Genomic DNA, 26,750 nt, shown 5'->3' with positions numbered 1-26,750 from the left:
CATCATGAAGTTCATCAAATGTAAAATCAGATTGAGTTTCAGCATGTACTTTATCTTGAAATGAGAAATCACTTTGTGTTCCAATACATACCTTATCTTCATGTGCCATAAAGCAAGGATTTTTAATTTCAGTTTGCTGCTCTTCTTCTTCAGAGCTAGTTTCAGATTCACTAAAAATGTTAGTACTTTCATATTTAGCCTCTAGCATATTCCATATGTCTTTAGCAGTTATGCAAGAAGATATGCAATTAAACTCATTCTCATCTAATGCACAATATAACAGCTTCATGGCTTTTGAATTTTGTTGAGCCATTTCCTTATCATGATTAGTGCTTGTGTGTAGCCCATTGACTATAATACTCCATAGATCATAGTTAGGTGCTTGAATGAAAATGCGCATGCGTGCTTTCCAATGTGTGTAGTTTATGCCATTAAATAGTGGAGGTCTATCAATTAATTGTCCCTCACTCATAGAACATCCCACTTGGGTTGTCATGATCTTTAACTCTTGATTGTGAGATCAATAATTACTATTGGAGCACCTTGCTCTGATACCACTTGTTGTCCAAGGTGACAAGCCAAGAGGGGGGGTGAATTGGTTTCTTTTAATTTTAACTATCTTACTTGTGTTAAATGATGAATTAGTGAACTTAAACAAATCACAATGCAAACAACAAGAAGTATAGTGGTTCGGTGCTCTCCTTAGCACCTACGTCCACTCCCCAAGCGACCCCTTGGGAATTCACTATAATTCCGCGGATTACAGTTGGATTGTTTTCCGGGCTCACAATCCAAAAACCTTTATACTTTGGTTTTCCAGGTTCACCAAAAACCTATGTTAGTTTTACGGGCTCACCAACGAACCTATACAATTGGTTTTACGGGTTTACCAACAACCTACGTTGGTTTTACAGGCTTACCAAAAACCTACGTTGGTTTTGCGGGCTTACCAACAACCTACGTTGGTTTTACGGGCTCACCAACGAACCTTTGTTGGTTTTACGGGCTCACCAACGAATCTTTACAATTGGTTTTCCGGGTTCACCAATCAACCTATTCCGTTGGTTTTGCGGGCTAACCAACCAACCTTTACAAGTAGTTTAACAAATAAAGAAGGAAGATTTAAACTCCTAGATGAGCAAATATAACAATATAATCTACAAAGAAGAGTTTAGAGAATATTTATCGCTTGATGTGACTTCTCTCTTCTTTGTCAAGGATGCTTCACTCTTCAAGGGTGGATGGAGCTCTTGATGACTCTTTGAATCTGCTCAACCACTTTCTTTTGATTCTTGAATGAAGCACTTGGATGAAGCTTGCCTTGCTAGGGTTCTCTCTTGAATGCACTTGATGTATTTTCCCAAAGCTTGCTTTCTCTGATGAATACTCCCTCTTAAATACTTCTCCAACCTCCAAATAGTCCTTCCTGACCGTTGGATTGAAGAAACTAGCCGTTTATAGCCGTTGGGAGTCCAAAAAGCACTTCTGCACAACTAGCCGTTATGCTTCTGCCCGTGCTTGGGTCGGCTCAACCTGTCCTTGGGTCGACCCAACTTTCACTTGGGTCGACTCAAACATTCCTTGGGTCGACCCTCTCAGAAATACAGAAACTTTATAATTCAGCCTTCCTTCACTTGGGTCGACTCAAAGTTCACTTGGGTCGACTCAACTTCTTCTTGGGTCGACCCTAACAGGGTTTCCAGAGAACCTTTTCTGTCTTCTTTTCTGTCTTGCCTTTGGGTCGACCCTCTCAGGGTTTGGGTCGACTCAAGCTTGGGTCGACTCAACTACTTCTTGGGTCGACCCTCTCAGTAAATCCAGAGAACCATTTTTCTGTCTCGTTTTGAGGATCTTGATCCTTGGGTCGACTCATGCTTTCCTTGGGTCGACCCAACTCACTGTTCATCTTTGCCATTTTTGCAGAAGTGTGCCAAATATTTTCTTGATGTGCCGGGGTCGACCCAATCATCCTTTGGGTCGACTCAATCCACACTTTGCTGCATCTCAAGGTTAGATTCATTCAAATGAACAATGAAATGTATCTATATCAATTAATACAAAATATACTGAGAGTAATAAACTTATAAATGAAGTATCGATTTAACTTATAACATACTCTAGATAATTGCTTGTTAATCATCAAAATAACACTATCATCCTCAAGATGTATATTCACCTTCCCGATCTGATCTAAGAATTTTAATTTTCTTCTCCTGTTGGTTCTCAGCTTCGATCTTAAAATATTAAATTTGCTGAGCACCTCATCCTTGGTTTTAATTAGGTAGATGTAACAGAACTTGGATAGATCATCTATTAGGGTCACAAAGTATCTGTTACCTCTCCTAGAAGTTCTACCAGAGTCACAAACATCACTATGGATCAACTCTAATAGATCTGAATTTTTATTAATAGATTTAAAAGGCTTCCTAAGGAGTTTGGTTTCTACACAAATTTCACATATCTTATGGTTATTAAGATCACTTTTTGATCTTAAGTTTAGGTTCATAAGTTGCTTAATTATATTATAATTTACATGACCTAATCTACCATGCCAAATAGAAGGAGGTTCTATATTAATGATCAAAGAATTTTCATTTATTGAAGGAACTATTACATTCAACTTAAACAATCCTTCACTTAGAAATTCTTTTTCAATAAACATTACACTATGAGAAATTATAACTTTATTGGACTCAAAAATAAGACGATAGCCTTGCTAGAAAAGCAAGAAACCACTAATGAGGTTTCTTCTAACAAGTGGAATATGTTGGACATCGTACAGGGACAGGACTTTTCCAAAAGTAAGCTTTAAGTCCACATGTCCCACTTCTAGCACACGCGTCTCCCAGATGTTTGTCATAATCACAGCTCCTCCACTTGAGACCTAGTAAGAAGAAAACCAAGAGCGATCCGAATAAATATGAATACCAGCTCAGGTATCAATCCACCAATCAAGTGCTTGTAAAGTCATGTTAACTTCAGGAGTGAAGAAAACAGATCTGAAAACAGTCTCAGAGGAGCCAGCGCTAGAAGTCACCATGTTGACTTGAGCACTGGTTGTGTGTGGACCTTTCTTCTTGGATTGAAGAGATGCAGTATTCTTATAAAAGCACTAGGAAGACAAATGGTTGGTCCGACCACACACATAACAAAAACGAACACCACCTTCCTCTTTCTTCTTCTTCTGCTCTTAGGATTGGATAGGTTTTCCATTGTGGTGGTTAGGGTTTCTAGGGTTGTAGGGTTTCTTTTTGTAATGCTTATTTTTGAAGGGTTGGTTCTAATTTTTTCTAGGTGGAGCCTCTACATTATAGGCATTATTTTTGTGCCTAGTAGAGGTTTTACTTTTGAGCATGTGCTGCTCTTAAATTCTAATGGAGTTCAAAACTTGGGTTAGAGTGAGACCTCCTTGGGTATGACTTAGAGTCTTAGCAAAATCAGACTAGGAATTAGGTAGTTTGTCTATTAGACAGGCTACCTGGAATGATTCATCCAAATTGGTTCCATTAGCCCTAAGCTGGTGGATCAGGATTTCAAAATCATGGATTTGGTTATTCATAGGCTTTGAGTCCAACATCCTAAAGTTATTGAAGTCAGAGGCCTTGAACCTCTTTACTCCAGCATCATCAAGACCATATTTGCTATCTAGGGTGTCCTAGAGTTCTTTGGCATTCTTGGTTGTATAATAAATATCATACAACCTCTCAGAAAAGGTACCTAAGATTCTATGGATGCAATGATAGTCTATCTCATCAAATATCCTAAAAGGTGTGCTGGTGGAGGCAGAAGGTTCAGTGTGGGAGAAGGATGAACTCCAGTTTGGATTTTGGCGAGTAGCAGGTCATGAAATAGTTGGGTTTGACCCGTTATCAACTTCAGTAGTTCTCTCACCTATGGCTGAAATCAATCCTAATGTGGTGAGCTAGAAATACATTTGGTTCTACCACCTCCTAAAGTTATGGCCATCAAATTTTTCAGATTCGGCACTAAGGTGGTCGCTAGTGTTAGAGGCTATAGGTTCAAGGTTATAGAAAAGAGACAGAAATCTGAATGAAGGCAAAAAGTTTGTCAAAAAATTGCACTAAAATTTAAGTTGAATTTTGAATGTTTAGTTGATATATCCAAAAAATAATAATCAGATCATGTCAAGATCGGTGGTGGAGAACTAGGCTCACTTGAGTACGAGCCTTTCTTAGGCACGTATGTCTTTTTGATAAACTTTTCTTTGACACTATTAGTTAGTGGATATAATCACTAGAAATCATACAAATTCAATTTTTAGAAAAGCCTAAGTGCAAAATTAAATTTGTTATTATGGATTAACCAATTTTTAAATTTTTCGTTTGAATTTTTCGAATTAGTAATAGTTGATTACTATTTAGTACTAGCAAAACAATTATTGTAATTGAGATCTAATATATCAATTCAATGAATTGTATATTAGAATGATTTATTACCTTATTAGAATAATTGATTACTAATTTTGTGCTAGCAAAATAATTATTGTAATTGAGATCTAATATATCAATTCAATGAATTATATATTAGAATGATTTATTACCTTATTAGAATAATTGATTACTAATTTTGTGCTAGTAAAACAATTATTGTAATTGAGATCTATGCCAATTCAATAAATTATATATTAGAATGATTTATTACCTTATTAGAATAATTGATTACTAATTTTGTGCTAGTAAAATAATTATTGTAATTGAGATTTAATTTGTCAATTCAATGAATTAGTTATTATGTATTAACTAATTTTTAAATTTTTTGTTTGAATAGAATCTGCAAATTACTCCTTGAGGAGTCCAAATGGAGGTATAATAAATCTCCTGAAGGTTAAGCAAATTATTATCCTTTTAGAATAATTGATTACTAATTTTGTGCTAGCAAAACGATTATTGTAATTAAAATCTAACATGTCACAATTGTAATAAAGAATGTAATAAATTATATATTACTAACAAAAAATAAACAAACACTTCTTTGGATTGTTAGCAATATATTACCTAAATAAACAAATAAATCTATAATTACAATTAATAGAAAATCTTAAAAAGAATAATATATATATTATTCGGCATCAAAATAAATCCATTTTAGCACAAAAAAATCTATCCTAACACAAAATAAATCTATTCATTTAATAAATTTAAATCATAAAATTACAAATACTACAGATCTACTAATATTAAATTTGAAATAAAAATAAGAAAAAATAGCCTAATTGAAGGCAGGTCAAAGCGCGTAGACGCTGTCTCAAAGAAGTGTTTGCCCTCACGTACGGATCTTCTGGCAATTCTCCTCAGAGATATGACGATCCAAAAGGTTTTTCTTCGGTACGTCTTGGAAGAAACCAAAACGAAGCCGATCGGACTTGCAGATCTAGTGAAAAACGAAATAAATAAAATAAAATAAAATATGCTGAATAAAAATGCAAAAATAAAAATCAGAAGTGGCTAAGAGGAGGAAGAACTTTTCTCCAAAAATTTTTTAGCATTTTTTTCTATTTTTTTGTGTCCCGAATAGGAGCAAATAGGAGGTATCTATAGGGTTCTTGGGTAGGAGCATTTTGGTCTTTTTACGGACGCGTCCGCATCTTCCGCAGATGCGCCCATAGTCATTTCGCGGCTAGTGGGCGCTGGCACGCGTCCGTGGAACGCGGACGTGGCCAGCCCGCATTTATTTCGCAAACGCCCCAGCGGGCGGGCACCCGAGACACGCGTCTCGGGCCGCATGCGCATTAATTTTTCTAATAGAAACTTGCGACTTGCATCGAATATTTTCTGGTAGAAGGGGGGCCCAGTGGGGGTTGCTACACGGGTGAGGTTGTCCCCCCTTCTATTTTTTACCAAAAAAAAGAAACAATATTATAAATATGGAGTCAAACTTAGATGCAGAGTCTAAATGGGAGAGTTCCCATTATAGTTCTAATACAACACAAGATTTTAAATAACGCATTATGCAATTATAACAAAATCCAACAAATCATTATTGATCATAATGATAGTTATGACAGCACTTATTAGTCTCGAAAAATGAAAAATAGCATTTCAAAATTTTGATATTAAAATAAAAACTATTACACTAGCTCTAATAGCAATGTTATAGCAGAAATTAATAAAAAATTATATAAAAATTACAGCATTGTATTTTTTTTGTTGCCGCTGGGCATCATTATGGTCTAGAGAGCTCGGGGATCGATCTTTTAGGCTGTAGAGATCGTCAAAAGGTTGCGACGTACTTGAGGTGATTCTGAAAAAGGGGGATCATGCTTGGACCTTCACTCCAGTGCCAGATTCGATATGAAACTATAAAGATGATGGAGTTTTCTTGCTGGAGAGTGTCCGATAGAAATTTTTCAATACCTAAATAAAACAGATTCTCAAAGAACAATAGTATGAGAGCGGTAGAGCGATAGCACAAAGGTATATGAGGGCTTGAGAGCACTTACTTGGGGTGTTCTCCAAGATTGGTTTGTATAGGAGAAGGTCAATGCCTATTGCCGAAGGATTCGGTTATCCGGATCGGCCATCTTTGGTAAGCTATCGCACGTTCGAAGATCATTTGCCGGTGTTTCGCTCATGCACCATGCCTCGCGCATCTCGTTGGTACGATTAAGAAAACCACTCGTGATTGTGGCCGAAATGTTGCTAGCTTGAGATATTTTGAATTCAAAAAACTCTCACTATGCTTCTGAGCTAGCCATGCTGCTTCTAGGCTCTTCGAAGACAATCTTGGATGCACGACCTTGGCCATACTACGACTGGAGGGTAGGCCACCTCCGAGCCTACTTCAGCTCATCGGACAATCTGCCTCAACTAGATGCTCACCAAAAAATAGATGATTCACAGCCATGAAGCTTTGAAAAGCACAAGTAGCACCCTCAAATGCTTAGCCAAACATGTCTATAGAATCCAATGGTTCTTTGCAGAACACTCAGAGGGCTCCACCTCTATTACAGCTGCAGGTAGTATCAGCGGTTATTGTCGAATAGTTTCAGCTGCTTGTACAACAGGTTCAAGCATTGACTATAGCGGTTTAGAACTTACAACGGACTATCACTAACCAACAACAATAGCGGCAATAGACTGACGCTAGAGGAATGATCATAATTCCACTACTAGAGATTGCACTAGAAGACAGATGACTCACAACTATGAAATCTTGAAGAGCACAAGCAGGACCCACGAATGCTCAATCAAACATGCATGTAGAATCTAACAATTTTTTGTAGAGCTCTTAGAAGACTTCACCCTACTGGCACCAGCGATCACTGCCGAGCAATTTCAGCTGCTTGTATAGCAAATTTATGCATTAACTATAGCAATCCAGAACTTACAGCAGGCTACTACCAACCAACAGTAAGAATAATAACACTTTTCATTTTTATTTGATAAAAATGTTAATTTTTGAAAATATGAGAGAAATAACAGTAGGTAAAAAATTTAAATCTTATAAAACTGATATTTTATACGAAAAGGTAAAGTAAAAATTACAATAGTTATTTTCAATGTACCTATATTTCGAGAAGCTGGTTCTATCTGCCGCGCTGAGGTCTTTATATTCTCCTGCTGTGCCGCTTTCCTTGCCAGAGACGGAGAGAGATGGAGAAATACCGAGTAACAGCTAGCTTTAACGGCGGCCTCTCTCACAGACCTCCCTCCTCTTCTATATCCCTCCCTCCCAAACCCCACCACCTCTGCGAGCCACCCATCTCCTCCTTCCTCCCTCCCGGTTCCCCAAAGCCCGCCGCCGCCTCGGGCGACCACCTCGGCCGCCGGACATCCGACGCCGAGATCAGTATCTTCGACGCCGAGCGCTACTTCCTGGATGGCAGCGGCACCCCCGACGTCAAGCGGACCATCATCCTCAACGGCACTGCAAGGTGCGACCTTTCCACCAACCCGCGCGACTCGTCTGTTTCCTCCGTCGACGGCGGCGGCGGCGTCTGCGGTCGCGCCGGCCGGAACGGCTCCTTCCACGCCACCCCCACTCCCACCGCCTCGTCGGAGACCAGCTGGAACAGCCGGTGTGGCCTCCTCTGCAATCCCCCCGGTTCCATTGCCGTCGCCGTCAAATCTTTACCCCTGAAAGAGCCGAAGAAAGGGATCTCCCCCTCTTCCTCCTTCGGCGTTCGGCGGCTTTTCGGCCGGGGCTGCCCGTGCTCCGGCAAGAAGTCCGTCGACGTCGAGGAGAACTACCCCGAGCCGCCCAAGAACCCAAGTCACTCCAAATTCGATTCCAGCCGCAGCGCCGTTAGTCGCTCGAAAAATCCGATATTTAGAACAGGGGAGGTCGGTCACGGTGCCATTGGAGATAAATCGGCTCCCAAAGATATCAAGAGCGAATGGGGAATCGCGGAGGGGTTGAAGCTGAAGATAAATACCGGAAATTGGGCCGAAGATCCGGAGGCATGCCATGTCTCCAAACGCTTCTCGAGGGAGAAGCCTTTTCCGGTGGAAATCGGCCACCGGATCGTCAGCTCCGATGGGGCATTCAACGAATCCAGCGGGTTCTCCTTTCCCGTGTTGAACCCGCGGCCGGCGAATCCTAACCCGCCAGAAGATCCTGCCCGGGATTCTCTCGAGGTTTTCCGGCCATCAGACGAAGCCACGGTCTTGAAGAAATCGACGGAGTTTCCGCGCCGGGCCCCAACGACGGTGCCCTTCTCCGGCGAGGCGGACCGTCGGAGCTTCACCTATCCGACAAGCCCCAAGACCCGGCCGCCCGAGGAGGACCAGGCCAGCGACACGAGCTCGGACCTGTTCGAGATCGAGAGCTTCTCCACGTCGTACCCCTCCTCCGTCAACCGCCGCCGCGACTCGCTCGATGAGCTCGATACGAGGAGGCTGTCCGGCGGTGGCGCCGCCGCGGCCGGAATCCTGCAGCTCCATCGGAGCCTGGAGGAGCCGGCGACGCCGTCGATCGCGGCGAGCGAGTGCTGCCCGCCGAGCGAGGTGAGCGTGCAGTGGAGCGTCACCACGGCGGAGGGCTTCGATCGGGCGAGCGTCGCCAACTTTTCCAGTGCCACCTCCGACTACGAGGAGCTCAGCTTCATCCAGGCGGAGCACGACCGCTTCGCCACGGCGATGGCCGCCGGCGAAGCCAAGCGGCGGGGCGGCGGAGGTGGGGGTTTGCTCCGCTGCCGGTGCGAGAAGGCGATCAGCGTCGCGCCAAACCCGGTCCGGTGCGGCCCGGTGTGGAGCCGGGCCGGGGCGTCGGTTTTTACGGTCGACCCGGACCGGGTCTCCGGATTTGCGGCCAAGCTGGCAGGCGGAACCCCAGGCCAGGAGAGGCCCGTTCTCCCGCGGTCGCTCTCGACTCGCGTTTCCCGGCCGGTCCAGACTCGGTAGATCGCCGACGGTTTGGTCGAGGTTGGGTCCAAGCATCCATGCTATTTTCGTTTGCGGTTCGTTGAGCTATAGAATATGATGGGATTAATTAATAACAAAATTAATGTAAGTTTTGTTGGGAAGTGTAGTTTTAAACGTCTAAAATTTTCTTTGAGAAAAATTTGGGTTCTCACGTCATGCATTTTTGGCTTTTTGATAGCAATGTTGGAGAACGGGTTGGTCTTGTAATGGAAATGCCATTAAGGGGATTTATGAATCCATGTCCTGTTCTCTTGCTTTGAAAGGTAAATGTCAACCAACTTGCACTGCTATTGCACAAGTTCACCAGTAAATCAAAACCTAGAATGCAATTAAAGCTGCAGCTTTTTCACACTGCCTCATGTTTAACATCATGAATAATTAATACGACATGTAGATGTTAATTAGTCCACGATATGCATAGAAAATGAGAACATTTGTAGTTCGAAATATACATATCAGTTAAAGTTATGTCATTCACTCAAAGTTTCAACTCAATGATTCAGTATATATTTTGCATGAGTATTTATTCAAGAATATGAAACCCTGTAACTTATCTTTGATTTAATTAATTTTAGCATTGTGAACAACAATGCTGGCTTGCAATTTTTTTTACTAGATAGAGATCTCCTTACTTTATCTCTTCTCTGTATTGGTTTACGCAAGATTGATTAATTCTTCAAAATAGGATGACTAAGTTGAAATAGGTATTGCTATTTTAAAGAAGAATTTTTGGATATCAAATGTGTAATGTAGATCAAGTCACTTTTTATATGAGCCTCTTGATTTAATTGGCTCATTTTCTACTTCTGAAGACCTAATTAGTCATGCATCTATCAAGCCTGACAACCAATTATGCACCATTTAATTAAGTCCTTCCTGAAGTAACATGTCGATTTGCTTTCTCACACACATATCATTAATATTGATGTTCACATCCAACACAACTACCTCAAGTGATGTGTCCAGCTTTAAAAGCACATATCGTACATTCATTTTGGAATGTGAAGTAGTAACATACTACTGGTTAGGTAACTAGAAGAAGCTATTGACATTAAATCAATATTCGCTTCCGTTCATTGCTAGTAACACCAAACCTTATCCTCTTCATATTTTTCATTGTCATCTCCTTACACCATCGCCGTCGAGTCATGTGGAGGAATTAATGTAGTTACTGACTGATGATAGAGAAGTATGAATGCCAACAAAATAAAAGCATCAAAATTGGTGGTTGTATCCACTTTCGCCCTACCAATAACAATTTCTGCCCAACCATATCTTGCATGGTAAAATTTGCTTAAGCATACATGGAAATTCGGTTGGCTACAGGAGGAAATTTCTATTTAACCGATGAAGTGAAAGTGGGATGGCAACCATATACAATTTCATGTTGTTTTTCAGGTCATTTTTGCGTATTGCCCGTAAACGAGCAAGCAATAGTTATGGCATGAGAATCCCTACATTCTTGATGCACCTCTATCTATGAAAGTTTATAAAATTATACTCAGCATGGTTTACCATGAGCAAGCAAGTCGATGGCATGTCCAACACCCAACAAAAGCTTCAACCTAAACATATTCACACTTGTAGTGTGTCTTAAAAGAGAGGTTGCACCACACTCAAGTACATGTGGCAACAGCAGTCGGTTGAGCAAAGTTGGCAAGCAAGAATAACTTTGAAGAGAAGCCAGTGGAGCTGATGCGGGGCAATAAGTAACTGAAGAAAAAGCATGGGTGGTTGGAGGGCCAGTTTGGAATAACGTGACATACAACCCTAGTGGTATCAAAGGGCACCTTGCACCACAAAATGAAATATAAATACTATATCATATAGATTTATTATAGACTTTCAGTAGAAATAACTTCTCATGAGTTAGAACAGTTTATTTTCATGATAACACCATGCACAGCTTCTCTCTCAACATTTACCGAAAACAATGCAGCTCCTAAAAGAAGGGATCGCATTAAAATGACAATGCCTTGTTATTGTTAATAATACCCGTTCATCGATAATATTAAGCAAATGGATAAAATTTTGGGAGGAGTGGAAGTGGGGACGTCGAATAAAGGAGCTATCGGGATTAAGGTCATGATAGAGATAGGGGAGGACTAGCTGGAAAAAATGAGATAACCCTATAGACAAGAGATAGGGAACCACTTGTACCACCGTATTAGAAATACAATGTGGCATGGTATAAATTCTCAAATTATCCATCGGCAGAAAAAATCTTGTTAATTAGGGTGGTCATTGTGAATATATTTTGGTGCCCCACGCACGTTCTTGGCATCTTCCACTATGGGCGCATTGCATATCTCCTTATCAAATTTCTATTAGGCATACCACATAATTGCATTTTGGATCTTGAAGGCCAAACATGCGTAAGTCGCACGAACACCTAAGTAGATCGAAACATCCAAGTTGTCTTTATCATATCTGCCGATCTAGTTTAGATACATTCTACCCAGTTTTCTTATATCATTTGTTAACTATATTCCCTAGATAACTTATTATGTGATCCGTATCTATGAATGTATCCTATTAACTATGGAATCATTTCAAAATTTCAATTTATACATACACCCTATTCTTCAGCCCCACACCAAAAAAAGGGTCCACATTAGGTCGGTCTTGATCGCATGGTCCAAAACTGGAACAAAGTTAAAGCAGGCCCAAGCTGCATGATCGGTGTCGATGCTGCGATCCAAGCCATCCAACTCCGCAACCGATGCATGCATGCATCAAGATTCATGCTTGGGATTTTATTATTGCAGGCTAGGGAGAGGTTCATGCTCCTTGCCATGTGAGCTGTCCCCTTAGATTAGGTTGGGATTTACTGGGTTGGGCCTGGAATGTCCTGCGGACCCAAAAGCCCATGTCTCCCTTGGATAGGACACCAAATCTGCAAAAATAGACCCATCCCTATATGTTTGTCTTGCATGTGAGTGATCTGTCAGGAGCCCACCAATCACTAACCATCCAACAATTGACCTGCTAGTAAAATATAGGGGGCGCAAACGCTACTACTTAGTGAACATTTGGTTACTTAGAGGTAATCTTGACGCTTTGGTGTCCACAATACTTGCCCATTCCTCCTCACCCAAGTAAGATAATTAATGTGATTGATACTTAGAAGTTGATACATGGATGCCTTTCCTTCTTTCTTTTCTTCTTTTCTTTGTTTTGTTTGTTCTGTTGTGATTTCCTTTCCTATTTGTGGAGAAGATGTGGAAGGATCCCTTCAGATAAGAATCCATCAATGATGGCATTTGGATGATTCAATGCCTTGCTATGTTATAGAAGAATGTAGCAAGAAACTAACTACAATGTCTGAAATGGCTAAGAACGGTTGGTGGGGGAGTGCAGTAGGATGGTTAATATAGGTTAGAGATTGACAATGCAGATCCTCCTTGTACATCAGGATGTCATAGATCTTCCATCGATTTGATTGTATCTTCTTGTACCTATGTCAGTCTATTTTTTGATGATTGTGCAATTTTGTTCAGATACACCTCTTAGCGAGAAATGTTTAGGTGGACCCGGTCCACTGACGATCTAGGATGAAATCAAATCATTTTCCTCCTCTTTTTTTTTTTTTATGTATAATAGCAGCATGACCTAAGATGATTTCATTCTAGGTCGACGGTAGACCAGATCTCCTTAATAATTTCTCCTTCTTAGCTATTTCATTTGCTAATATACCACAACCGGTAAGCTTTTTTTAATAGATCATAAGTCTTTTCCTAATAGAAAAATACTTATTAGGCGGTGCCCCATCCATTATATACTGTTTCACTTCTCCACTAATAGGCGCATGGCAAGGTCTGCCGGCTAACCTAATCTAACTTATCTAATCATATATATATATATATAGAATAAATATACACACACATGCTAATATAGAGGTGTTGCTTGTGCGAAAGTTTCCACATTATCATTAATAAAGTAAAAATCATATATCAATTAAATTAATGTATTAATTAAAGCTATGTAATAATTAAGTATATGTTATAGAATAATAGTTTTTAATCACTTGAAAACTAATATTTGTAATGAGATTTAAATCCTTCTTAGATTCTACAATATCATTAATAAGGTAAAACTCGTATATTAATTAAATTGATTAGACAAGAGAGTTGTGAAAATGCAAACAAACAATTGTAGGCTATAGAATAGTAATTTTAAATTTATTATATAAAGATACAAAATTATAAAAAATTATATAATAATTAAAATAAATATATCTAACATTCATAATTTATTTAATAAAATATTTTATATGTAGTATCATATATAACAACTACATGTTTATAATTTAGTTTCAACTCCAAGTCAAGCCAATCAACATATGCATAGCCTTGAAATTTAGTATATTCTACACTCTAGCCTGCGCTTATCTAATTTACTCATGACTTTAAATAATAATTATTACAATATTGCGGTAGCACCATGATGGTTTTGACAAACCTATATAATGTTTTAAATATTATATTGCAGATTATATTTTATATAATATAGTATAAAAGTAGGCCTTTTCGGTAGGAATTAGATTTAATATTGCCAAGTGTATATAACAAAAGCCTGACATTTATTCAACAAAAAATCTTTAAGATGAAGCCATCTTTTATCTTCTCCTACAGAATTCTATATATGAATGTTGGAAAAATTAAAAATCTCTAAATATCTTCATCTTTTGTACCACATAAATTGAAGAATATCTATTTTAAGTGATAAGTAGAACTTTAATTGAAAGACTGCCTTCAATTTTTTAAAAGTATGCCATATGTTTAGCAAAAAATCCTCAAGATAAAATCATCTATTAATCTTCTCTAAGAAAATTCCAGATGTGAGTATATCAAAAAAAAATTAAGCAGCTCCAGGTACTTTTATCTTCTATTTTGCATAGACTGAAGAAATATCTAGTTGGAGTATTAAATAGTAACTTTAATTGAAAAACTTCTAAAAATTTTTAAAATAAGAAAGAATTGAGAGGTATGGGAATATTGATAATAAATAGAAGGTGGATAACCAATCCAAGAAGAATATGAATTTATTGAGGAAAGTGCATAAAAAAATTCAGTTGCTCCATCTCCTGTCCCAAAAGACTCACAATTCACCATTGCTTTACCAAGCACCATGTCATCACCCTTCTTATGATATATAATAAAAGGCTATTCTTTTATAATCTCATAAAATACAATTCAATCAAAATTTACCTCTATTTATAAACTTTGTATATGCTTATCAATTTCTGTAGATGCCTATATTAAAAACTCATATGTGCCATGTGGACACCTATATTAATAAAGTTACTAATATACTAATTTGTATAAAATAGAGTAGAAGATCTCTCCATTTTCCATGTGGATACCTATATCAATATAGTTATTAATACAGCTCTTTAATTTGGATATTAGTAGGGCTCTTATTTAATACAGTTTTTATCAAAATATAACAATATAATATCAATAATAAGAAGCTTATTAGCTTATTAAACCATATTAAATAAAAAAATTTCGTTAGTACTACTAAATTAATAAAAAATTAATGATATTATTAATAACCATATTTGTTTAATATTTGAAAAAATGCTTTTCATTAGTACTATATCCTGCTTATATTCTGCACAGATTATGATGCCGGACTAACTTGTAAATGGAGGCAGGAGAAGAAGGGAAGAGAAGGAGGAAGAAGAAGAGAAGAAGGAGAAGGGAGGAGAGGAGAAGGAGAGGAGACGTGGGGAAAAGAGTTCTTTAATTCTGCATTAAAAACCCTAATCAGCTTACAAGTTCCCTTTAAATAGGGCCCCATAAGAACAATTAAAATAAACCCCTTACATAAAATAATTCCCCACAAATAAGCCCTAAAATGAAAATAAGCCCAGAATAAAATAAACCACAAATAAATTCCTAAACACAAATAAACCCAGAAATAACAATAAGCAAATATGCAAATAAAATGGGGACCTAGCTGATGTCCCCATCAACTCCTCCCGGGTGAGAAAAACTCGACCCCGTCGAGTGTAAATCGGGGCGGCTGTCGTACTGCTCCAGAAGATCCGGGTCAAGGCGCTGCAACTCAGCTCGCGAAATCCACGACACATCTGATTCGGGTCGACCTTTCCACCGAACAAAGTAACGTTGGTAGCTTCCTCTCCTGGTAGATATAACCTGCTCATCTAATATATGTTCTATGTGTTCTCTGCGTGCATGAAACTGTGGAGGTGGAGGCTCACTAGCAGGTGCTAGAGCAGGGTGATCAACAACAGTGGATGTATCAACAAAAGGGTCAGAAGGAATGAATGTTGATTTCTTGTATGGGACTAAATATTCAATATTAAATGTCGCACTAATCCCATAGTCTTCAGGAAGATCTACAACATACGCATTCGAACTGATTTTCTTTAGGACTTTGAATGGTCCCGCACTACGAGATTGCAACTTTTTGAACGTTCCTGAAGGAAGTCGTTCAGGTCTAATTCTTACCATGACTGAATCACCTACATTTAATTCTTTATAACGGCGGTGCAAATCAGCAAAGGATTTATATTTTAAGTTATTAGAGTGAATAAGTTTGCTGATCTCCTGATGCAATGAATGCAGGTGTGAAGCAAATGATTGTGCAGACTCAGAGACTCTATGTTGATGAGACATGGGGATCAAGTCTATGGGTTGCCTAGGTTTATAACCATTCACCACTTCAAAAGGACTCATGCCTATGGTCCTATTGACCGAACTATTATATGTAAACTCGGCAGTTGGTAACACGAGATCCCAAGTCCTAGTATGCTCACCTACCAGACATCTGAGAAGACTCCCTAGACTTCGGTTGACAACTTCGGTCTGGCCATCAGTTTGGGGATGATAGGCGGAGGAAAATTTTAATTTGGTACCCATCATGTGCCAAAGAGTTTTCCAAAAATAGCTCATAAATTTAACATCCCTATCGGACACAATAGATTTAGGGAGACCATGGAGTCTAACGACTTCGTCAAAATAGAGTTTCGCAATCCTAGAAGCATCAGAAGTCTTAGAACATGGTAGAAAATGAGCCATTTTAGAGAACCGGTCCACTACTATAAAAATGGAATCATGTTTGATCGAGGTACGTGGAAGCCCTAACACAAAATCCATGCTAACATCTTGCCACGGACAATCAGGAACTGGTAGTGGAGTGTAAAGCCCAGTGTTCTGTTTACGTTGTTTGGCTAAGTGACATGTGCGGCACTGAGCGACGATCTTGGCCACGTCTCTCTTGAGACTCGGCCAGAAGAAACGTCTTTCCACCATCTCAATGGTTTTGTCTCTCCCGAAATGCCCAGACAGTCCTCCAGCGTGTATTTCCCATACTAGAAAATCTCTCAAAGAAGTTCGAGGAATACACAATCGGTCGGAGCGAAAGAGATAATCATCGTGTAAAAAGAAATCATCGTGCTCTCTCTCTACTCCATCTCGTAAGGTCAGGTATACATTACTAAAATCAGGACAGGTGGTATATTGTTCCCTGATCCTTTCAAAACCAATTACTTCAGTGCTCATCATGGATAGGAGGAAGATCCGTCGACTGAGCGCATCAGCAGCCTTATTCTCAACTCCAGCTTTATGTTTCAGCACAAAAGTATAGGCTTGTAGAAACTCAATCCATCGGCCATGTCGAAAGTTTAATTTCTTTTGAGAATTGAGATACTTTAAAGCCTCATGGTCTGAATACAGGACAAATTCTTGCGGTAGCAAATAGTGTCGCCAATGTCGCAAAGTTTGCACTACCGCATAGAATTCCTTATCATAGGTGGAATAACGCAACCTGCCGTCACTTAATTTTTCACTAAAGAACGCGACAGGGTGACCTTCTTGGCTTAACACACCACCTATGCCAACTCCAGAGGCATCACATGCGACCTCGAATACCTTAGTGAAATCAGGGAGGCGCAAGACAGGTGCTCCGGTCATCCTATGCTTAATATCTTTAAATGCTTGGGATGCCGACTTAGTCCAGATAAAGTCTCCTTTCTTCATGCAATCTGTGATGGGAGACATTATCGAACTAAAATTCCTAATGAAGCGACGATAGAAAGTAGCCAGACCATGAAAACTGCGTACTTCGGCTAAGGTCTTGGGCTCAGGCCAATCGACTATCGCGCTTACTTTTTCTGGATCAGCAGAGACACCCTTGGAAGATACTATGAACCCTAAGAAAGTGACGTGATCAGTCAGGAAGGCACACTTCTTAGGGTTTGCAAAGAAGCTTTCTCTCTGCAGGACTTCACAAACCTGCCTTAGGTGTGAAAGATGGAGCTCTTGAGTTTGACTATAAATGAGGATGTCATCAAAGTATACAACAACAAATTTGTTCAAGAAAGGTCGAAAGATCTGTGTCATCACCCTCATAAAAGTACTTGGAGCATTTGTTAATCCGAAAGGCATTACTAACCATTCGTAGAGTCCATCTTTGGTTTTGAATGCTGTTTTCCATTCATCCCCAGGACGAATCCGAATCTGGTGGTACCTACTCTTTAGGTCGATCTTGGAAAAAACTGTAGCACCAGACATGTAGTCTAAAAGGTCGTCCAGCCTCGGAATGGGAAAACGATACTTTACCGTGATTTTATTGATAGCACGGCTATCGACGCACATCCTCCAAGAGCCATCTTTCTTGGGAGTGAGGAGTGCAGGTACAGCACAGGGACTCAAACTCTCACGAATATACCCTCGAGTGACGAGTTCGTCAACTTGGCGTTTCAGTTCAGTGTGCTCGTTTGGATTGAGTCTATGGTGGGGAAGATTTGGCAGTGACGCTCCAGGAATGAGATCAATTACGTGCTGGATATCACGCATTGGAGGGAGTGCCTCTGGAAGATCAGTTGGAAAAACAGAGTGAAACTCCTCCAACAGAGGAACTACGGCGGCCGGATGTTCGACATTTGACTCCACATTAATAACTCTAGCCACAAGGGCGAACACAGGTGAATGGCTTTCGATATCTTTCATTACCTCTTTCGAAGTAATGATGTGGAGTGACTCTTCCTTTTGTGGTGTAGCACCCTTCTTCTCAAGAACGGGCTCTCTAGGAGGCAATGAATTCAATATAATTTTCCGACCCTGGAACATAAAACTACACGAATTTGACCAACCATGAAGTGTGACGTTCCTATCGTATAACCAAGGTCTTCCTAAGATGACTTGACCTACGTCCATCGGAAGGCAGTCGCACCAAATCTCGTCTTTATAAGATAGGAATTGAATCGGGACAAGGCATCTTTCTGAAACCGAAATGGACGTCTTATCTACCCAGGCTACTTTATATGGATTAGGATGAGGGGTAGATTTCAGGCTAAGGCGAGAAACAACTCCAGACGCAATGGCATTGATGCAACTCCCGCTATCAAATAAGATTTTGCATGTTTTACCATTGATCTTAATAAGTGTATAAAATAGGGAGGTTCTTCGCCAGTCTTGTTCGGTCTTTGTTTGGGCTAGTGTGCACCTCACCACATGGAGCCTATGGTTTTGGTCATTCCTATCAGTGGGCTCATTTTGGTGTTCAGTCTGAACAAACTCTAACCCGGTCTTTTCATCTCCAAAGTCATCTACAAAATCCTCAATGTTTGGTTCATAGACTTCTTCGACACATTCAGTATCCTGGGTTCCTGCTTCCAGTTCAGTCATTAAATAAGTCTTGGCATTACATTGGGACGCAATATGGCCAAACTTTTGGCACCTGAAACACTGGGTTTGGTTTCTTAAGGGCGGGTTGGACCCTAATATGCCTTTTCCTTTATCAGTTGATGTACTTTGAGCAGGCACCGGGAACGTCCTAGTCGGTGTTTGGCTAGAACCGGGCTGTGAAGGATGGTTGGAGAGTGGTCTGGGTTGTGGGAGATGGCTTTGATTAGGTCGGGCTCCTGGGGGTAAGAACCGAGAGTCGGTACGTCTCACCACAGGGACTCGTAAAAAACTATCCACGTCTTGAGCCAATTGGTATGCCTGGCCAAGGGTAGTAATCTCTCGGAGGATCAATTCTTTCTGGATCTCCTCACGGAGCCCTGTCCGAAACCTAGAAAGAGTAACAGTCTCCTCTTCGATTACACCACACCTCATGTGAAACTCCTCAAATTGTGCAATGTAATCGGCAACAGTTGAAGTTCCTTGAGTTAGTTTCTGCCACCTATCCATAAGGCGTTGTCGGTAAGAGAATGGCAGATACTTCTCATTCAGTTTCTCTTTCATATCCTCCCAATGGGAGGTGATGCGTGGAAGCCTCTGGGTCTCAGGCCGATGTTCAACGTTATGCCAGTACCAGTGAGCTTGCCCAATAAGCTTCATTTTGGCAAACCGTACTTTTCTATCTTCAGTCATATCGTACCACTCAAAATAGTTATCCATGGCTGCTCTCCAATCAAGGTACACGCTCGGCTCTAATTGACCAGCAAATGTGGGGGCTTCTACTCGCACGGTACGAAGTAGTCGCTCGTCAAGATCGCGCTGGTGATCAGAATGATGTTGGTTCCTAGGGGGATGGGGAAAAGCTGCAGGCGGTGTGGTCAAACCAAACTCGGGATAAGCTGCGATTGGGGATGATGGTTCCGGAGTCCTAGGGTGTTGTACTAGGGCACGGATCTCACATTTGAATTCGTCGTTATCAGCTCGTATTGCAGCTAATTGTTCCAGAATATCTTGTATGACTCTGGGGTCCATGGTGGATGAAGGGGTCTGAGAGTCAGTGAGGAGGTACTCTCTACCACTACGGGTGGGCATACAGGAACTACTCTAGTTGGTGATATGATATGCAATGCTACTAATGAACCCTAATTGTCCAAATGTAATGCAGGACAACCTACTGATACAATCCACTAATGCAACCTACTATGAATTCGGAAGTCAGCAACTTTTCACAAAAATAACTTAAAATTAAATGTTACTAATTTGTACTTTGGTTAGTTCAGAATTAAAGTAGAAAATTAGTCACTATAAGAAGTTAGGTTGCAAACACGTTTTACGGTCATTCCAAGTCTGAAAGTAATCTAATCTATGGATGTTGATGATGTCCTGACACTAAGGTGTGCTAATTTAATATTTAGATTTAATTGGTAGGTAGGACGGGTGTGGTGGAAAATGTTCTAGGTTTTGCAGTTTGACAAGAAAATAAGTTTCAAAATAGGACTGTCATGCAAGAGAACTAGAACATATTTAGATAAGCAAGCCCAAAGGAGGAAGAACCTATTACCTGTGGTGAATACAGTTGACCAGAATCGTCTGCTCGTGGAGTCTCGAACACGAAGTTGACGCTGGGCAGAGCTAGCTGGAGTTGTAGACCTGGATCTACAGCACAAAGATTCCTGGGCTGTCGAAATGGGCTGAAGAACACTCTGGATCGGGCCTGAAACAGGGCCTGCAGCCAAGGGCCTTGGGCCGCGCTTCAGCAAACGGCACACGGGCCTGGACCAAGCCCGTTCTGAAACTGCCTGGACCTGGGCCGCGCTCAAGGAAGGTTGGCGCGCGGGCCGGGTGGGGGAGCTGGGCTTGCGGCCTGCTGACCTCGGGCTAGGGTCAGGCTGGTGGAGCTCGGGTGTAGCGTGATGGCACCGCTAGGATGTCTCCTAGTCTCGGGTGAGAAGAGAAGGCCGGATGGAGCTCGGCGAAGGGACGCTGCAGGTGACCCGCTCGGAGGAGACGGCGCTCGGAGGAGGCTCGGACGAGGGCTCGGGCGACGGGAGGCAGACGGTGGGCGGCACTCAGGCGGTGTTCCAGATCATAAAATCAGGATCTAGGATGTTGGGATGAAGAAGAAGGGCTCGGGCGGCGAGAGGCGAGGGCTCGACGGCGGGGAGGCACTCAGGCGGTGGAACTCGGACGGCGGAGACGACGACAGCTCGGTCACCGGAGGTCGAGCGGCGACGGCTCGGGGTGCTCGGACGAGGTGGCGGAGCCGGAGGGGCGCTCGGCGGCGGCGCTCGGCGACGGGGCGGCGACGGGCAACGGCGGTTGCACTCAGACAGTGGGGAGGCACCGTGGACGAACGGCGGCTCGGCGAAGACGGCGTCGGTGGCGATGGCGGCGGAAACCCCTAGGGTTTCCTTTTCGGCAGAACAGAGGTTAGTTTTTTTTTTTTTTTTTTTTTTGAGGGGAAACACGTGCAGGTCATGTGATCCGACCTTTTTTTTTTTTTCTTTTTTTTTTTTTTAACTTACCGGATGTGGACCTGGGCTAACGAGTTTTGGGGTAACGGGTTTAGAACTTACCCGTTACCGTAACTCCTTCTTCAACCTCCCGATCGATTCGGGAGGTCGTTCCGGCCGCTTCGGCGGTGGTTGCGGGGCGGCCGAACGGCGTGGCAGCGGCGGAGCTTGCGGCCGCAGCTTCGTGGTCGGAGGCGACAGGCGGCGGCCGGTGGTGGTAGGAGGACACAGCGGCGTTTGCGGCCGGAACGGAGAGCGAATCGGCGGTTGCAGGCGGTGCGGCCGACGCAGTGGTGACTCCGGCTTCGAGGGACAACGCTGCAAGGAGGGCGGTGACGTTCTTCTTCTTTCCGGCGGCGGGAACCACTCGTGGCCCTTCGACACGCTCCGGCGTCCGGGGTCGACGTACGGCGTAATACTCGTGCGGCCACAGAAATCCAGGGATCCGGCGACGATCGGCCATACACCGGCTGCCGGTGGTTGCAGGTGGTGGGGCAACGGCGACGACCGAGGGAGCAAGTCAGATGGATGCGAGGGAGAATCCGACGCAGGGACTGTGGCTCTTTCTTCTCTTTCGGCTGCAGAACCTTTTTTTTTTTTTTTTTTTACTTTTGTGCGGGAGCCGAGAGAAGCTCGGTGAACCAGGGTTGCTCCCCTCTGCCCCTTTTTGTGCAAACTGAGAGGACAAGAAATCTTTTTTTTTTTTTTTTTTTTTTTGGTGAGCGGACTGACAGAGGGAAGGGGCCTGTTCTTGTTGTTGATGGTAACCGAGGGAAAGAAAAACTGTTGACGGATCGGGGCTTTGGCAATAGAAGCAAAACCGATCGCTCTGATACCAAGTTGATGCTGGACTAACTTGTAAATGGAGGCAGGAGAAGAAGGGAAGAGAAGGAGGAAGAAGAAGAGAAGAAGGAGAAGGGAGAGAGGAGAAGGAGAGGAGACGTGGGGAAAAGAGTTCTTTAATTCTGCATTAAAAACCCTAATCAGCTTACAAGTTCCCTTTAAATAGGGCCCCATAAGAACAATTAAAATAAACCCCTTACATAAAATAATTCCCCACAAATAAGCCCTAAAATGAAAATAAGCCCAGAATAAAATAAACCACAAATAAATCCCTAAACACAAATAAACCCAGAAATAACAATAAGCAAATATGCAAATAAAATGGGGACCTAGCTGATGTCCCCATCAGATTATTAGATTGTACTAATATTTTATTAATTTTTGTTGCATTTTGATGATCATGATTTTACTAAAAAATGAAATTACAACCATTAATGACCATTCTATACTGCATTTAAATATCCTCTAAAAGTAATACTTCTCTATTTTTTATTATACACAAGTTGGATCGTGATTTTATTATCTCATAATAATATATTATCTAACTATATGGATAGATATACATATACTATTAGATTTTCATATCATGATACACCATCATATTAATATCAAAAAAATATTTTAGTGGATAATTAGGCTCTTCTTTTTTTTATATTCTATTTTATTTTTGTTATCTATTCTATTACAACTATTTTATATTGCGTTTCAAGAATAGTTGAACGAGAGAGAAAAAACTGTATCCCACATTGCATGGGTTATATACTACTAAAAAACCCTAGTGATTGGCTAATATATTGAAGCCGCATCATATGATGCATGTGAATTTATGTAGTATTAATCATACGGATAGGATTAGGAATACATTTTGGTTTCAACTTTCAATGCTCAAAATCATCATATAATCACTTGAATAGTGCAATGCTTTCATATTGACCCTCTTTTGGTAGCGCGCCAGGGGCAAACCCACAGAGGAGCACTATCTGTATAAGACGTGCCATTATTTAGCAACGTATGAACTCGCAATTAAGTCTTGATATACTCCAATCTAACATGCTAGGGCCCATGCATTTCTAGAACCTTTATAAGCCACTTGTGAGTAACATGACAGGTAGCTAGTTATGGGCATACGTAACCCAGTTGACTTGTTAAAAGTGCTATTTTAATTTTAAAATATTACAAAACCATTAATAATTTCTATCAATAGGCACACACATAACCATTCAATTTAGCAAAGAATGGAACAGCCATCAAAGTAAATCTTAAATTTAAAAACTACTGGAAAGCTATCCAAGATATATGAAAGCATCGGCAAAACCAAGAATTTTTCGATGCTTATTAAAGCGTCGGCGTACGTCTTTTTGCCGACGCAAAAATGCATCGGCATAAACTCACTTGGGTGCGTCGGGGATACTATCAGAGGTTTTTTGCCAATGCTTTTACCGTGTCGAGGAAACTGGGCAGCTGAGAGTTTTTACCGACGCTTTAAAAGCGTCGACAAAAACGTGTCAGCCCATGTCACAATGGTTTTTTAACGATGCTTTAAAGCATCGGGAGAGGAATTTTTTTCAAAAAAAAAATATTAGAAATACAAATGCATATCATAAACCACATTATAGCAATATGAACCTGCATTACATTTACATCAACACAAGCATTCAGATCATTCAAAACATTCATATTGTCATATATGATTAAATTTATAATGGAGGTTACTTAAAGATCAGTAGATGAACAAGAACAATCAAGCAGATTCACAGAATTCAATTGATTTATTGGCACCCCCCGAATTTAACATTAAAGGTAGAGTGCAAGTAGGGTTGCAAACAGGTCAGATCAAATCAAGGCCTATTTGACCCTATCCTGACACAATTTCATATTTGGGTCTTGATTTTGAGCTAGCCTAGACGCAATCCATTAGATAATCGGATTGAATGAAGTCCAGTCCATGGAAAAGATTTAGAATCCAATAGATCATCCGGGTCAAGTTGGGGTCAAATATAACTTGGATCAACCCAAAATACTGAGGTTTAGGTCTAGGCTGGGTCAAGTTGAGCTAGAAAGTCATGTCAGACATTTAGCTATTCTTTTATAGCTAATAATATAAGATTTGATAATTAAATATAAAATCACTTAAGCCATCAAATATTTTCTCATCTTTCACGTATTATAATGTCTTGCTTCAAAGTATTATTCCTGGTAGTAAAGAACAAAACCGAAGCTTCAAATGTAAAGTCTATTAATAGAGCGTTATACTCATCGAAGAAAAATTATCAAGAAAGCAAATGTGTCATCTCTCAAACACTATATCACAATACGTTGTCGAACATACTAACAGAAGAAGAATTACACCTCCAACTATTAGCATATAAAACATCAAACATGAAACATAACTTTAAACTCCCAGTATCGATGCTTAGCACAGCCAGAAAGTTCAGTCATCCAAGATTCATCTCCTTCTGGTTCGTACTTTCCTGGAGAGGGCTGCCTGCATTTATGACATCTATGAACCTCCAACTAGCCAAACAAATAGGTTACATTACATTGAAGGTCCTAAATGAGGTTCCCAAGCAAACAACTACAACCATAGTTCCATGCAAAGTATTCAAGCAATACTAAACCAAACAAAACATACCAAAGTTCAAAGCAATTATATTGGAATGTTTCCAGGAGTATTGATTTTAACACAAGAACATATATAATCGAGACTGTAGCAAGTCTAAGAAACAAGAACAAAGCCATCTACTAATAGATATTAGATGGGGAAGCGTCCTCGTCCAAGTCTTGCTTCTTAATTCCCAAATAGAATCTCCTATGTACTCTAGTTCTGTTGCTGGAATTTGGATCCGGAGGCGACCGTCGGCTGAGGAGAGAGGAGCTCCGGCGAGAATCGACGAACGGCGGTCCGGCTGGCGCGTGACGTCCTCCGGAAAACCTGCAAGGAGCCGGTGGCCGGGGTTCCCGGCTCCGGCCCTCCGATGCTTAAGTCAGAGGGGGCAAGTGTATGAATGGGAGTAGTGAATACCCAAAGTTTCAATCTTCCAGCCCCTCCTAAAATGGAAGAATTCCCCTTTTATAAAGGGGGGCTGGGTTACTTGTGATACGACGGGGCGAATGAGTTGTCGTACGATTGGACATGCAGTAGAAATTAATGCTCGATCATGTGAATTAATGCTGTTACTGTAGGAAATCAGGCTGAAGCTTCCAAATCATCATGGAGTCATGCCATCATTCGTAGCCGAGCAGGTTTGCCGTAAGGGGCTTGATGTCCGTAGACGGTAGAAGCCATACACCTTAATTGTTGCGTAAACTAGGTGCCTGCAGAAGCCATACGCTTTGATTGTTGAGTAAACTGAACGTCTGCAGGAGCCGTACGCTTTGATTGTTGAGTAAACCGGACGTCTGCAGGAGCCATACGCTTTGATTGTTGACGAAGGCAAGACGTGGTTTTTCGGTCGCGCTGCGGGGGGATGTGACCACAGCGCGTGAGCCGGGCGTCTTTGGGTCGGTAGTGCTGCTCGGGCGCTTCTAGGTCGGAGGGTCTGCTCGGCGCCTCCAAGTCGGAGGGTCAGCTCGGCGCCTCCAGATCGGGGGTCTGCTTGACGCCTCCAGGTTGGAGGGTCTGGTCAGACATTCACGCAGTCGTGACGACTTATATTTTTCCCCAACAAGTTGGTTTAAGAGATGACTGCTTTGAGAGGAGGGTCCAATTGTAGAGAAACGGCTGGAGTAAAAGGGCTGGCTGCTACTTGATATGAAGGGGTTACAAAACGGGTGAAATTTTCAACCTACGGTTTATCCCATATTTAATGCTTGTATTTAAATTATAAAGCAGGTTTATACCAGGTGGGTGAGAAGCAATGGAGAGAGGGATACTTCAGTGAATCCTGATTACTGAATCCTAGAGTTGAGAAAACTCATGGACTAGGCCCAGTAACTGTGTACAAGATTATGTTCAACAATTTGTTCTTATTTTAATATTTTGTTCATTTACTATTCCAATATTTCCTGGTTCAACTCCACATTATCATGCCCCATGCTTCAAAAAACACTTCCCAAACTTGAAAACTTGGCCTTCTAGACAACTATATCTCATGTTGATATGGCCCTTGACCTATAATATGTGAGATAATAATGGTGAAATTAAATAGGTCCTCCGTTTGCCTCATGAATGACTTTGCATGCATTTATCCGTTGAAAAGGAAAAAAAGACTTTAGCATGTGGGAGCATCGTATACAACGTAACTCGTCCATCTGTGGCTGCATTTTGAGGGCGTAAACAAGCTGTGTGACCCGAGCTCAAGCAATGCCTAGCTCACGCACCGCTAGTTTGAACGTAATCGAGTCAAAAACTCGAG

The 26,750-nt window shown here is 41.3% G+C and overlaps 1 protein-coding gene across 1 annotated transcript; it reads left to right on the top strand.

Annotated features, from left to right (window-relative positions):
- Positions 1–7,537: 7,537 nt before the first annotated feature.
- On the top strand, positions 7,538–9,732 carry LOC103721269 (protein PHYTOCHROME KINASE SUBSTRATE 4-like). The gene is made up of 2 exons (XM_026810092.4): positions 7,538–9,467; positions 9,562–9,732. Exon 1 carries the CDS (start codon positions 7,614–7,616, stop codon positions 9,360–9,362), a length of 1,749 nt encoding a protein of 582 aa, XP_026665893.1. The 5' UTR covers positions 7,538–7,613; the 3' UTR covers positions 9,363–9,467; positions 9,562–9,732.
- The last annotated feature ends 17,018 nt before the right edge of the window (positions 9,733–26,750 follow it).

This window comes from Phoenix dactylifera, chromosome 17 (genome assembly GCF_051530095.1).
Source record: "Phoenix dactylifera cultivar Ajwa chromosome 17, Ajwa_hap1_PhDact_Kaust_v1.1, whole genome shotgun sequence".
Classification (NCBI taxonomy): Eukaryota; Viridiplantae; Streptophyta; class Magnoliopsida; order Arecales; family Arecaceae; genus Phoenix; species Phoenix dactylifera.
The sequence above is the reverse complement of the archived record's forward strand: the minus strand, read 5'-3'. Positions and strand labels throughout refer to the sequence as shown.